This window comes from Prosopis cineraria, unplaced genomic scaffold, assembly GCF_029017545.1.
Source record: "Prosopis cineraria cultivar Desert tree isolate PC_DT_omini unplaced genomic scaffold, ASM2901754v1 PC1, whole genome shotgun sequence".
Classification (NCBI taxonomy): Eukaryota; Viridiplantae; Streptophyta; class Magnoliopsida; order Fabales; family Fabaceae; genus Prosopis; species Prosopis cineraria.
In genome coordinates, this window is record NW_026555332.1 from 2,233,511 (window position 1) to 2,247,164 (window position 13,654).

At 35.6% G+C, this 13,654-nt stretch overlaps 1 protein-coding gene across 2 annotated transcripts; it reads right to left on the reverse strand.

The window, feature by feature from the left end:
• Positions 1-755: 755 nt before the first annotated feature.
• On the reverse strand, positions 756-12,345 carry LOC129312503 (transcriptional activator DEMETER). Of its 2 annotated transcripts, none has more exons than XM_054955155.1 (21): positions 11,645-12,345; positions 10,073-10,743; positions 7,776-9,257; positions 7,331-7,687; positions 6,445-6,535; positions 5,366-6,339; positions 4,893-5,242; positions 4,725-4,804; positions 4,486-4,570; positions 4,298-4,389; positions 4,158-4,226; positions 3,996-4,032; positions 3,785-3,867; positions 3,253-3,696; positions 2,785-2,821; positions 2,642-2,699; positions 2,144-2,283; positions 1,989-2,054; positions 1,765-1,879; positions 1,638-1,676; positions 756-1,217 (listed from the first exon to the last, which is right to left on the reverse strand). In XM_054955155.1, exons 2-21 carry the CDS (start codon positions 10,734-10,736, stop codon positions 1,090-1,092), a joined length of 5,391 nt encoding a protein of 1,796 aa, XP_054811130.1. In that variant the 5' UTR covers positions 10,737-10,743; positions 11,645-12,345; the 3' UTR covers positions 756-1,089. The 2 variants fall into 2 exon arrangements, with proteins under 2 accessions (XP_054811130.1, XP_054811125.1); XM_054955150.1 differs by having other exon boundaries at positions 11,641-12,345.
• Between the last annotated feature and the right edge of the window lie 1,309 nt (positions 12,346-13,654).

The window sequence follows — 13,654 nt, forward strand, 5'->3', positions numbered from 1 at the left end:
GCTATCAATAACTAAATATTTAATTATATTGTTTATCAAAAAGTCTAGTTTAATAATGATAGACAATGTTAATGTTTGCTATCAATGTTTTTTCCCAATCTCAGCAACAAGAAAATGGGAAGGGTTATCACCCCATTAGGGGGTTTGTATTATCTATATTAGATACCAACCGAAAGTTAGATAAAATAAGTTTGCTATAATAAACTAAAATTCTCAATGGTGTTATATTTATTCTCATAGTATTATATTTATTTATTTTTATTAGTAACTAGATAATCTAATCTAAATGTAATACATAACTCTTTTTCTAAACTAAAAAGAAACACTTTCTACTTCGTTTCATTTTGCATGCAAAACAATCTCTTAGTTTTAAAAAAAAAAAAAACCAAGTATCAGTATCAATATTAATATGAAACTTATGAAAAGTCATATTATTCATAAGTTATAAATAGTACATCTAATCTTAGACTCTGTACAAATACACGGGATTTGCTTTAGTTAGTCTGTCAAGCTGCTTACAGTTTGCAATATATTAAAAATGAGTTAGGGCTCATGCTTCAAAAATAGTTCAGTCCAAAAATTAAATCTTGGTGATTGCTGACATAAGGGATCAAGATTTATCTGAGATGATTAGAGTCCTCTCATGGTGGACATGTTCCCTGAGTGGGATTCTTTTAACTCATATGTCCCTATGAACTATCAAGTACACTGAATACAGAAGTAATAGAGTATTTAAGATAAAGAATCAACTTCCCTAAGTTTGAATGAGACATTTTATTAATGATATTTGAATGAGACATTTTATTAATGATAATGCAGGTAACTATAATGGCTTTTGGTATAATATCAATGTCAATATTTTCCAAAGAATTGCTGTTTTGGGCTTCAATGGAGATGGTTTATAGCTCAATCCCACCGGCATTGAGGTTCTGAATCTTAAATTAGAATTTCTTCTATTTTCTTGCTGACTTGGTGGCTTCTTTCAGGTCAGCCTCATCCAAAGAATAATATAAGGGGCAAAGTATGTTAGCCAACAATCTTCTATCACTCAGTCCGCGACACTAACACTTGCTGGTAAGTTTCCCATCATCATGTCTTGTTACTCCCTGTTCTCACTTTTTCCCCTCTATTTAATCTACTAGCTGGAAAATGCAATCTGGCGATAAGAGGGCGAGGCAAGCGTGTTTCTTGGTCAAACCCTCTGACGCAAACAAATCCTGAAATGCAGCATCAACTTGTTAAAAGATACCGTATAGAATCATATGTGAAGTAATTCAGGCCTCTTTAAACTTGAATTAGCACCATCTGTGTAATTCGTATCAATTTGAAGAGACCATTGATGTGCTACTTTTTTAGCATACTCATGCACACTTCCAATGCGCATGCGTAATAAGTTGGGTTAGGGAAATTTGGATTTGAGTTGATTTAAGTATTTCCCACTCCAGCATCTTAGAAGCAAGTATGAGTGAATCAGATGGCTTCATCTTACCTATAATTTTTTTAGTTTTTTCTGCATGGATTAATCAGAAAACAGTTTTAGCTTTGCATTAATTGAAATTCTCCATCTTTCTAGCATCAATATGCATAACGTGGCAACTGTATTATATAACTGTGACAATTGAAGGTGATCTGCGTACCTCTCCAAAAGCACTGTTGAATCCCTTGAGTTGAAAGACCTAGTAAACGTAAGTATTTCTGGTGAGTAAAGATTGATATTACTGTATAAGAAAAGAGATTTAGTAGATAAACACAGAAATTTTGTACCTTTGAAAATGCTTGATACAGATGTTCCAAAATATACAGTCCTCCTTGGCAAATTCCATATCCATTCCCTAGGGACAGCAATGGGTTGAATGCTGGTTGCATGGTCTGCAAATACCTGCATGTTTATAAAAGGTTTATGGACGGTTTGCGTGAGTAATGAATTTAAATGCGAGTAGACTTCTGCTGAGGTGATTGAATGGTGACAAAACCAAGATTACACTTGCCTCATTAACTTGGAAGTAAGTGCCATTCAATGGAAAGCTCCCTCTTGTTGCTGTTCTACAAGGAATCTGTACATGGATTAATTTAACTATCAGCTAAGGAAATAAAGTCAAGAAAAAGATTATTTCTTTATCCTATCATCACAAGTTAGCCTTACCAGTAGAGTTCCTCTGACTGTTTGTGAATTAGCTTCTCTAATGCTATTGCATGAGAAGCATGTATTGTCATTGCATAGGCTGCTTGAATCCTGGGATTTACATCTTCTCTCTGGTTGCTCAATCGAATTTGCAGTTTCACCTAATGTTCAGTGTTGCAGAAGTGCTTATAAGTGGATTTCGATTATTCAAAGTTATATGTCCTTAACGTACTGCAGGAATAGTATAATACAATCCAACCTGGTTCACTTATATATTCCTCTCTGGCTTTCTTTACTATTTTTGCGCATTGGTAATATTTCTACGATCTCACATGACAAATCTCGACTTTTTTCACTTATGAACATGAAGTTCATCATTTTAAGGTTTTAAATTTAAATAAAGGAAGTTAACTTTTTGACACTGTTACAGATTGTCTGGTTACATACAAACGAAAGGAGAAGTCTTGGAGAACATTTTCTGCTCACTAATAGGCATTATTTTACACGTCTTTTGCTTACCTGGTGTCCAAATTGCAAGAAGATATGGGCTTGGGTCATCAGGTTCACGCTTCTCCATCTGTAAATTTTAGTAAGCAAGCCAATATAAAACTGAGTCCGAGATGAAGCTTACTACTCAATTTTGCAGTGCAAAGCTAACTGACCTTTTCCAAGAGAGGATGAGAATCTGGAAGCTCATATCTGCATCAACCAAGTTGTAAAACAATCATTTGTAGTTTCATTGAAACAAAATATTCAGTCAAATATTCAGATAATGAATGCTTATGCTTGATATCCTTGTGACGAGAGCTACAGTTTTGCAATTTCAACCTGTATATGTATTATGATTTATGACACTCTTCATAGAAATAGCTTTTGGGCTTTTGCTAGGTCATTAAAAATGGAAGAATGGATATGTTAGATGTCTTTTTACAAGGTCAAAAGGAAAGTTACTAATTAAAGCTGACCCCTAACATTTCCTATGGGTGATTCAGGTGTGGCATAGGTGCAAACAGCATTTTTTTTAAGTTGGACCATTTCCATGCAATGATGTTTTTAACATATATTTTAAACTTTTCCTTTTTGGCATTACTTTTTCTCTTATAAATAAAACTAAGCTAAGCTATACTTACACATGGTGTTCTGTCCGTAGCCGACTCACATTCTTCAGCTTTGGTGTAGGAATGGAAGCCGTAGCTGGATTAAAAGCAACAAGTGCCTTAGACAAGTCACCTTCTACAAGCTCCATGTTTTCTTGCAATATGTTTTGTATATTCATTGCAAACTCTTCAGTATTGAGCTTGATCATTGGAATTTCATCAGGATCATCCCAGAATGAATCCTCAATGTCACTTTCCAATGCCTGTGTGTCTGGGCACTCTTGTTCTGGTGTTTCTGGTTCTTCAATGATCGGCTCATACTTACAAATTTCAGAAGTTGCTTCTCTAAGCAAATTGATTTCAGGGAGTGGTAGTACCGCTGGATTCATGTTGAGAGTAGGATTTCTCTCAGTTGCAATGGGAACAGGATTACTCACCATTCCTTTCTCTTCTGGTCCAGGTAATGCAAGCCGGGCACTGTAACAAATGGTTAGTTTCAGCTTAGAAAAAAAAATCACTAAATGGAGGCATTATATAATGAAACTATATATTTTAAGTGGTTAACCTTGCAAAAGCACTTGCAAAGTGTCTGCACTCTGCACGCAAAGGACATGCATTGCAATTCGGTTTACTCTTTGTACAGAAAACCTGCGTATTTGGAGCATGAGTTAATTTAAAGTTCTCCTTCTCTGCCCATGAAACACAGTTATTGCATCATTGATTCCGCCTTTCTCTTCTGAATGCAGTACTACTTTGAAAATAAATGTTAATCTTACCTTTCCGAAGGTAATCATCTGGTAGTGAAGCTCATACCTACATTATGTAATGTATGCGTTAGTTACAGATTTAGTTATGCTATTAGAGCAGTAATGCCTGCAACACGTGACTCATGAATGAATAGTGCTAAACGCTGATTTTGAGGGGAGTGATGTTATTACAAGGTTCTCTGATCAAGTTTGCACAATCTGGGCCAGAGATACTTCTGAATTGATTCCAACACTGGATACCTGTAAGCAAAGTAATTAGCGATTTTCATTTGGGAAATACATATGCTTAATGATTAGAAAAATATTCTTACAATTCAAGGAGGTGTAACTGAAGTGATTCAGGGAGTGGTTGAAGAGGGACCCAACCAAGTCTAACTGCTATCCTTCCAACATTTGTGTCAACCTACAGAGATGTGTCATAGTAACCAAATCGGTTACAAAACTTCATAATGATTTGCATTAGCTGGGAAGTGGTAAATAGGTTTCAAGTAAATCTTACTGGGAAAGCAAGATGATGAAGTGTTAGGAGCCGGACACACTCCACACTCTTCAGCCCCAATCCACGTATGCTTAGCAAGTAATCTCTGCAGTTGAAGATTTTTATGCAAATCAAATAGAAAGGACATGATTAATGTGTACTATATGCTGCCCGTATTTTTTGTCAGTTCCTGTTGTAGTTAAATGTGTTCAAGACAAACTCTAGTGATGGAAGAAATTATGGCTGTGGAATTGGCATACTTTGCTTTATCAGGAGGAACATCTCTTAACCATTCCAAATCAATGCTTCCATGTTCTCTAACCAGTCTGTCCAAAAATTCCTGCAATACAATATACGTGATTTTTCAAGAAATATCATGAGGGAAGAAAAAACAATGGCTTTCAATAAACTTCCTATGATGAGCATACCTTGATTCTTTCGGCTAGCATATTGTTCATTCCTCGTTCTCTGATAGTTGCAGAGATTTCTTTCACTGAGGCACGTCTCAGTGCCTCGTAGTCCAGCGAATCCATTGTTTCTTTGCTCCTTTCTTTTTTTGTCCCATTGACCTGTGCTTTCTTTCTTAAATCATCCCAATCAACTTTGTTCAGCTTCCCAGTCTGAACCTTTATTTTTCTGGATTTTGAAACTTTCTGTTTGCTCCCTATATTCATGGTACCAGAAGGGCAAAGTTGCTCCTGTGGCTTCAGTTCAGCACTGCTATCATTCGAGTAGGCTTGTCCATTAACCTCAGATATTCTTTTATCAGCATGAAAACCTTCCATGTAATTACAAATGTTAGGAGAATTCTTTACTGAATGATACTGCCCAGTACTCAATTTCTGAGTAGTACTTGCTGATTCTATAAATGGCAAGCAATTGGGTTTTAAAATTTTCTTACCTGCAAGATGATATCCAGATAAAGGTTGATGATGATATGTATCAGATCCTAACGGAGAGTTATCTTGTGGTTGGACAACATGAACACTCAATGGTTCATATGGGTTAATTGCTGGTAACTCCTGTGACTTAATTGGCCTATATTGCTTCTCAGTCAATTTATCTACACTTCCTCCTACAGCCTGGATGCTGACAGTCCTATAGCCAGTATCTTGTAACTTGTTTATGAGGGAAATAGTTTCTCTCCCAGAAGACTCCGTACCATTCATTTGAGAAGTTTTCATCATCCCAAGTGCCTCTAAGTCATGTAACTCATAGTCTGCTGAATAACCTTCAGGCACTCGCTTTTGTGAATTTCCAAATTTGATCAGATGATTAAATGGTGAATGTGAAATAAGATCATCAATTTCACCCGACCTTGAGTTTTGTCTGGGATACTTTTCATGTAGAGCCTGTCCATCTTTGGTTCTCTCATCAAACAGTGACACTCCATTTACACTACTGTAAAATTCTTGGAATAGTGTGGCCTTTCGTACATGTACAGAATTTGTTGAATTTAAAAGTTGAGTCTTCCAGGGTTCACACCCTGTTGTATGGCCTTCTGCTTCTGAATTGGAACCTGAGGAGGATCTTATCCCTCTGGTGGCTTCAGCAATTGAATGATCAAGAGAATCTTGTGACGATATGATTTCATCCTTTGAGCTCTGAGTATATGGACTGTTGAGACTTACTTTTGTCCTTGCGGTCTCACAGTCTCTCCAGCGCTCACTTGTATCATGGGGAGGCACAAAGCCTTGATGGTAGGTTGGGTGACTTAATCTTTTGTTGGATGATATCATGATGTCATCTCGATTTACCATGCAGACTTCTGGTTTTTCAACCAATTTGTCTATGCCAACAATACAGCATGATCTCTTGTCTGTGTCACTTTCTGACAGGAGAGGAAACCTTGCTGCTAGACACATGAAGGCTGAGCTGGAAAAAAAAAAAGCAAAAGGAAGAATATGCTTTTTGTTCAATTTCATCTCATCCTTTGCTACCATGGACAATTTTGGGGTGAGTCTTAGATTTTTAATTTACCTTGAAAGATGGTCTGAAACATTCTGAGTAAGGAAGACTCCTATCACTGAATCCACTACTGATCCCTTCCACTGAGAAAAGCGCCTATCTCCTGCAAAAGTGTATCATAGATGAATATATTCTTAAACGCAAACAAATTAATGACCAAATGAAAAATAGTAATAGAATGTTGGCTTCTTCTTTTGATCTTAATCTCATTTGAGTGCCAATATCCGTTATTGAAAAACTTTTATTGAGAATTTTACACTGTATACGTTTTCAACAAAGAAGCCCATGAATATCTAAGCATTGCTCTCCAACCAAATATGCCAAACCTTATTACTGTGAGAATGTTATGTGTATTAAAAGAAATCGCTCCAAGAGTTAGGGCAGATCAATTGTTCCTCAATGACTAAAAACAAATTCTTCCATAAGGGAATTGCTGTTTTTGACACTCCAGGAATAAAGCATATAGCATGCTATCCACATATCCACATATGTTCATTTCTTAGTATTAGTTCCCCTTTCCATTCTATGGGTTCACATTCATGGGATCATGTTTGCACCATGTTCTTCTCTTTTTGTAGCCTTATGCTTTACATTTTTGCTTTCTTCTTTTCAGGTAAAGATAAGCTTTCATTATAATTTATTTAATGTACTTAAAGGTGTTTTAATGACAAGTTTAATCTCAAACTTGTTAGGGATTATACTTAAACTATTCATGAGCCTTTAATTAACAGATTGTGCTTTTTGAGTTTATAGTACTTGAAAATTGCTATTAGCAAAAAAATAGGATTCTTGAACAGAATGGAAAGCAAAAGATGGCTGTTTAGGAGGCAAAGTCAACAAATTGTGAATTATTTTTTAAAATATTTTATGTTTGGGATCAAAGTGTGATGTGATGTACCTTGAACAAGATGCATTCGTGCAATGAAGGAATCAACTCTTCCATGAAAAACTTCTCTTTGCTCTTCCCACCACTTCTCCTTTTCCTTGTCATTTCCTTCAAGGCCTTCACTTACTCCCTTGTCCATTAATAGTTTCCAGGTTCTCTCTGTTTCTGGGTCAAGATCCACTTTGGGCCGTGGTTTACGTTTTCTTCCGAAGTCAAACCCCTCATATGGGACAACTGAACCTTCTCCCTTATATAGGACAATTGCACTTTGTCCATCGACTCTTGATATATTGCTGTCCCCAAAGTTGAGATCTTGGAGTCGACAAATGATCTCATCAATTGCTGTGGGATATATATTGTGTAGTGCATCTGCAAAAAAAAAAAATGGAAAATAAACCATTATTTGCATGCCAAGAGTCCTCCTGAAGAATCGATTGCTTAAGGAAATTCACATTACCTGAGCTAGTAAGGCCATCACCAGCATAGCTGCTTGGTGTCTCATCAGTCAACTGTGTTTGAGATTTATTTTTTCCTTTTCTTCTTATTTTTTGTGAACAAGGTTTGTTTTGAGTTTTCCCCCCTTTCTGAGCTTTCAATACATTTTTATCCAGAGGTGTGCCGTTACAATTTTCATCCACCTGGAAAATCTCCTGGTGCAATAAGGAAGAATCAAGTGGATTTGTTGCAGAGACATATTGCTTCTCATCAGCATGGCAATATTTTCTCTTCAAACTGCTTCCTTCAATGCAATTGGACAAAATGTTTGGCACCAACTGGAGGTCATTTTGGGACATTGGTACTTTGGTGCTTTGATGGATCTCTAGACATATCTCTGATTGCAAGAGAACATTGTCAATTCCATCTGCGTGAATGCATTGCTCCAAGCATCCATTGTTTCTTTCTTTGCAAAATCCAGCATTGCCTTGAGCTGGACCTTTCTCAGTCTCTAACAAATTTTTAATCTCCATTTCTGTATTTGCTGGCAAGGGTACATTAGCTTGTTCTTTTGGCAAGCATCTGTCACTTAGCCTCTGATGCAATAAAAAAGCACCATCATCTGTGCTTCTGGGTTGCTGGTTTTCTATCATAAAACCATCCTGGTTGCTGACAAGCAAAGTTGAGTTTGTATCATAACATACCCTTGCTGCACTGAGAAACTCGGTGAGCAACCCATTTCTGCCTTGGATCTCCTGCCGACCAACTATGTTGTTCTGTTCTTTGCATCTACTCTCTTCTAAATCAAAATCTAGAGCTTTCCTGCAAGATTTTCTAGCTGCAGTCCCAGAACCTAAATTCTCCATAACATCAGCCCGCGGTGTTGCTCCTTTTGGCACATTCTTTCGTACATACTTCCTCTTTTGGGGCCTAGTTGCAGTCCCACAACCCAAATTCTCTATAACATCAGCTTGTGACGTTGCTTCTTTTGGCACATTCTTTCGTACATACTTCCTCTTTTGGGGTGGATTCTCCATATATTCTCTCTTCTTTCTAGTTGCAGGATTTGGAGTTCTTTTGGGCTTGCCTTCTGCAATTACCTTTGGCCTATGCTTTCTTCGTTTAGGTGGTTTCTGCTCAGGTGTCTTATTTAGATCAATATCCAGGCCACTCCCACTACGAAAATCATTTTCAGAACCCTCAATTTTGTTGGGTGATTTAGAAGCTGCTGCAGATGTATCTACTATATGCTGTAGAAGTCCATCACAATATTCACGGTGATCGTTTTCTGTGGATGCAACCAAGTTGTCTGGTCTGTCTGTCACCTGAATTTGGCTTTCAGCTGTTACATGCTTCACAAACTGACTTTCTGTAAACTGATTGAACTGATCCATTGTTTCTGGTGCTGATTGGAAGGAGTTGGTTAAACTAAAGACATCATCAGCTTCTGTGACAGATGCAGAGTTTTGATCGAAACTGGGTATGCAAGGTACGTAAAAACCACCTGTGAAAGCAGTCTTAGTCATTCATCAATCAGTTCCAAAAATTTTAATGGGCTCAGCAAGGCAATGTCTGTGCAGTAAGAATAAATGGAGAGATTTTTTTTTTTTTTTTTAACATTGAAATCTTCATGACAGTTTTTCATTGTAGTTTATTGTTGAATTTAGTGGAGGGATATAAGTCTCACATGATTACAATCTACAGAAAAAATTGGGAAAATGAAATATCAATTACATTCCTCAGGTGTTTAGAATTTCAAGGCTTTTTTTTTATTATTTAAATAGAAAGTTTTTATCAGCTTTTAAAACATGAACGTGCTTTTTCCATGAACATCAATTGAAAATTTCACCAGACATTCCAACCACAGTAACTAAAGTAGAGATGGGATTGGCATTGAATTAACTGATATAATGATGAGTACAGATTTGTGCAGTTGAAAATCATATTGTTATGGAAAATCCCCCAGATATTTACTTCATAATCGAATGCTCCTTGCTCCAGGGTTGGGGGGCATCTTGCTTAAAAAAGTGTTAAGAATAGACACGACATGAAAAGCAATGTCTTCAATAGCTAAAAGGATCTCTCTTCCGTCAATAATTTTTTTTATTGAAAAGAAAAATTGCAAGAAAACACTTATGGAAGGCCAAAGGGAATACTTATGGAAATTGTTGACCAAGACCTCTTAATTAACAACATTTCAAAAAATTTGGTAAATGATAGAGTATAATGACATTGTATAATCCATATAGCCGACCTCACCTAGTGGGATAAGGCTTGTTGTTGTTGTAAAATTGCAAGGAAAAAAAGACATGAAGTTACCGTTGGGTATCTCTGACTCAGATAGGCTACTATTCAACAGGCTTGAGAATGAGCAGTGAATGTCATGGTTGAGAAAATCATATAAGCCGCTGCTGTCACATTCAGAATTCCTATTTGGAACCAAAAGATTTGCATCTGTGTACACTGTAGCTGAATTATTGTTTTCTTTGACAGTGAAACCATCTGCATTGAAATCTCTCCCATTACTGATTGTGTGAGGATGAAATTTTGGTAGCACTGGTGTTCTTACAGCCATGCTTATACTCTCACTTAAATTTCTGTCATCATGGGCAATGTTACTTGCATCCTTCATGAAGAGAAGCTCCAAAGTATTCAATATATTGCTGTCAAAGTCCACATCACTGTGATTGATGATACCGGCTCTGGAAGAACCTCCATCAAAATAATTGTACTCTTCAGTCTGTCCCACCAGATGGACATTCTGATCTAACCCATTATACTGCAGCATCTCTTTCATGTAGCCACTCCCAGGAATAGTTAACTTTTTCAAATTCCCTCCTACCATTTGGTTTTCCTGCCAGCCAGCTGTTATTGTCTCAGATCTTATTTGAACTGGCTTCTCAGGAGTGACAGGTACCCAAGAACCATTCATCTGAACTTGTTCTTCTTCCAGAGTAAAAATTTTTTCTCCCAAGTTCATCATTGGGATGCTGGAAATTACAGACAATATGACAATCAATGTTTCTTTCACTTGTTCTTGATGTAGGTAAAGTTTGATACCATGTTAAAATTAAAAGGTAAAAGTTAAGAAACAACTATAGACCATAGAGCTCATTGTACTGATAGATAGGTTTTTCAAGGAATCCTTGCTGCAAAATAGGGGTACAATTTTATTGTGCCACACCAGTTCTGTTGATTCCATATTACATCTAATACATGTGATTCATAAGCAACTGATTATAATTATATAACTTGCTACTAGTTGGCAAAAAGAAGATGATAATTATAGAACTTCAATAGGAGATTGGCCCTATAATACAGTTAACCTAAAAATACCGCTCAGATTTCTAAGCTATGTGGAATCCTATCATCCTGAGCTGTGGTATTATCTTAAATTACATATAAATATAATTATTCCAACAATTGTGATTCAGCAGTGATTGACATTATCAATAGCAAATTATAACATAACAGCACAGATAAATTTTCCTTATTGAGCATATGAAATAGCCAATGTAGCTTAGAGCTTATAGTTTCTACTCCTTCAGGCTAGGTAAGGCGGCCTGTTATGGGTGTTACAATGCCAAGTACAGAGTACCCAGACAATGTCAATAATCAATGAAATATTTTGGAGATACAATATATAGACAATTAATATATATATATATATATAAACATATAAACATGTCAAGTCTACTTTCTAACATTTGCTTTAGACATGTACAATATCCTACTGCGAACAAGTTTAATACTTGAACTCCGAACTAAGCAAGGATAAGATAAATATTCAACATTAAGCATATCAAGCTACAAGTATGCTTTGAAGAACCAACCACCAATAGTAGATAGAATATCTTAACAGAAGGGAACGCAATAGAAGATCTCACCTACTTTTTGTTGCTATGTCTTCAATTGTTTGAGAATGAAGAAATTCCCGAGCTTATATTGTCAATGGAATGTGAAATAGCTGCAAAATGTTACAGATTCTAAAGCACTTTGACTCAAATCCAAAATCTCTTGCCAGATTCTGCAACAGGTTGCAGAAATTCCAACGCATGCACCTGCTTCTTTGTTCTATCCCATTGTGTAATCCAAAACCTGCCAAAAAGCCCTCAACACATTTCTCACCATTGCAGCAAATTGAAGAGAAAGAAGAAAATCCCTCTCAGTCATGACCAATTCAATAAATTCAAGATTTAAATGCTGGGAAGTGAACGGCTTTGATATTTTCTTGAGGTGGGAATGTTGCCCAGCACCCAAAACCAGAGGAGAAATCAAGAGTGATTAGGAATGTTACTAAATTGGCTGATCAAAACCCTGTATTAAATACACAGGATTTTTGCTACAATCTTGAGAATCTTTGACATGAATGATGATATCAAACACTTTCCGGGTTCTGTCTATTTTCTACCAATTAAGTTTTCCAACATAACTAGTAGAAAAAATGGGATTAGAGAATAAAATCCCTTGCAGCTAAGCTCACCGATCCAAAGTGAGTCATCTCACAGGGCATAGTCAATGACGGAATAAACAGAGTCAGTCTTTTAGAGAGAGAGAGAGCAAGAGTGAAAGGTAGGAGAGAGGATGGGGGAGGGAAGAAGGAAAGAAACCTACCAGATAGGATGCTTATAACTATTTAATTAATATTTAAAAGTACTTTTTTTTTTTTAAGGATCACTCTTTGAGTATGAAATGGGCACTCTCTCTCTCTCTCTCTTCTCTTCTTCCGTTGCTTTTTATTTTTCCCCCTTTATTCTCTTGCCATACCGGACAACTTTAAACTGTACTAAAATTACAGTCCCATGTTATATATATATATACATATATATATATAATATGAATGATTAGTTTAAAAACAAAATAACCCCAGAAACTTCACTGAATCTTATGCTATAAAAATTTTGCAGTTTTTGTGGCATTGATTGTATAGGTGAAAATTGCAAACAAGCTGTTCTGGGTATTTCATTGCATTGCTCATAAATTGATTTAATATTTGGTGAAGTTTCACTAGTTCCCATTTTAGTTTAACTATTAATAATTAATTTCCATTATGTTTCTATTTTGTAGCAAAGGGTTGTTAATCTCTAACGCTTATTGTTAACCAAGTATAAATGTAATTGATTTTTTATATGATAAAGAAAAGTTAATTACCTGATCTTCACAGCGAGGGGTTAGATGCATATCTGTCGAACAAATTAGGCACATTTATAGGATTTTTTAGTGGATAGATAAAAAAAGCTAATTCAACTAAATAAATTGAATCCCATTAAAATCGTTCCACCCCTTGACTAATTATGAAATCTTGCTATGATCTTGAATTCTATATTCAACAATTTTTATTTCTAATGTGAAATAAAGTATGAAAAAAAATATTTTTCATAATTAATTCGATAGAATGACATTATACTATAGTAGAGAATAATGTGGCATGTTATTTTTGTGGTCTCTAATCGATTTTCTGACTGGGATTATCTTATTAGTAAATGCATATTGTCACCCAAAAAAAAGTATGCACTTGTAATTTTGAATTGGTTGAAACAAATTCTCCGATTTGATGTCATAGTATTTTTATGCTAACTAATTAGGATGGATATGTTAAAATATTTCATAAATTTAATTGAAAATCAGAACTTCTATCTTTTGCTGGTTCATTAAAACGTATTTTGAAACCAGTGATTAAATTTTCCATTGTATATGAAAACTTTTTTGCTTACATATTTTTAACATTCTGTATAGATTTTAATATTTAAATAGGCGTGACAAAATATATTTTAATCCTAATAAATTCTCCTTGATTATAATCTTCACTATTTTAAAATTCATAATTACTTATTAAAATTTAAATAAATTCATTTGACAAGCTAAATTTCCGAACTTTTCTTAATTAAACAAAAATTTAGA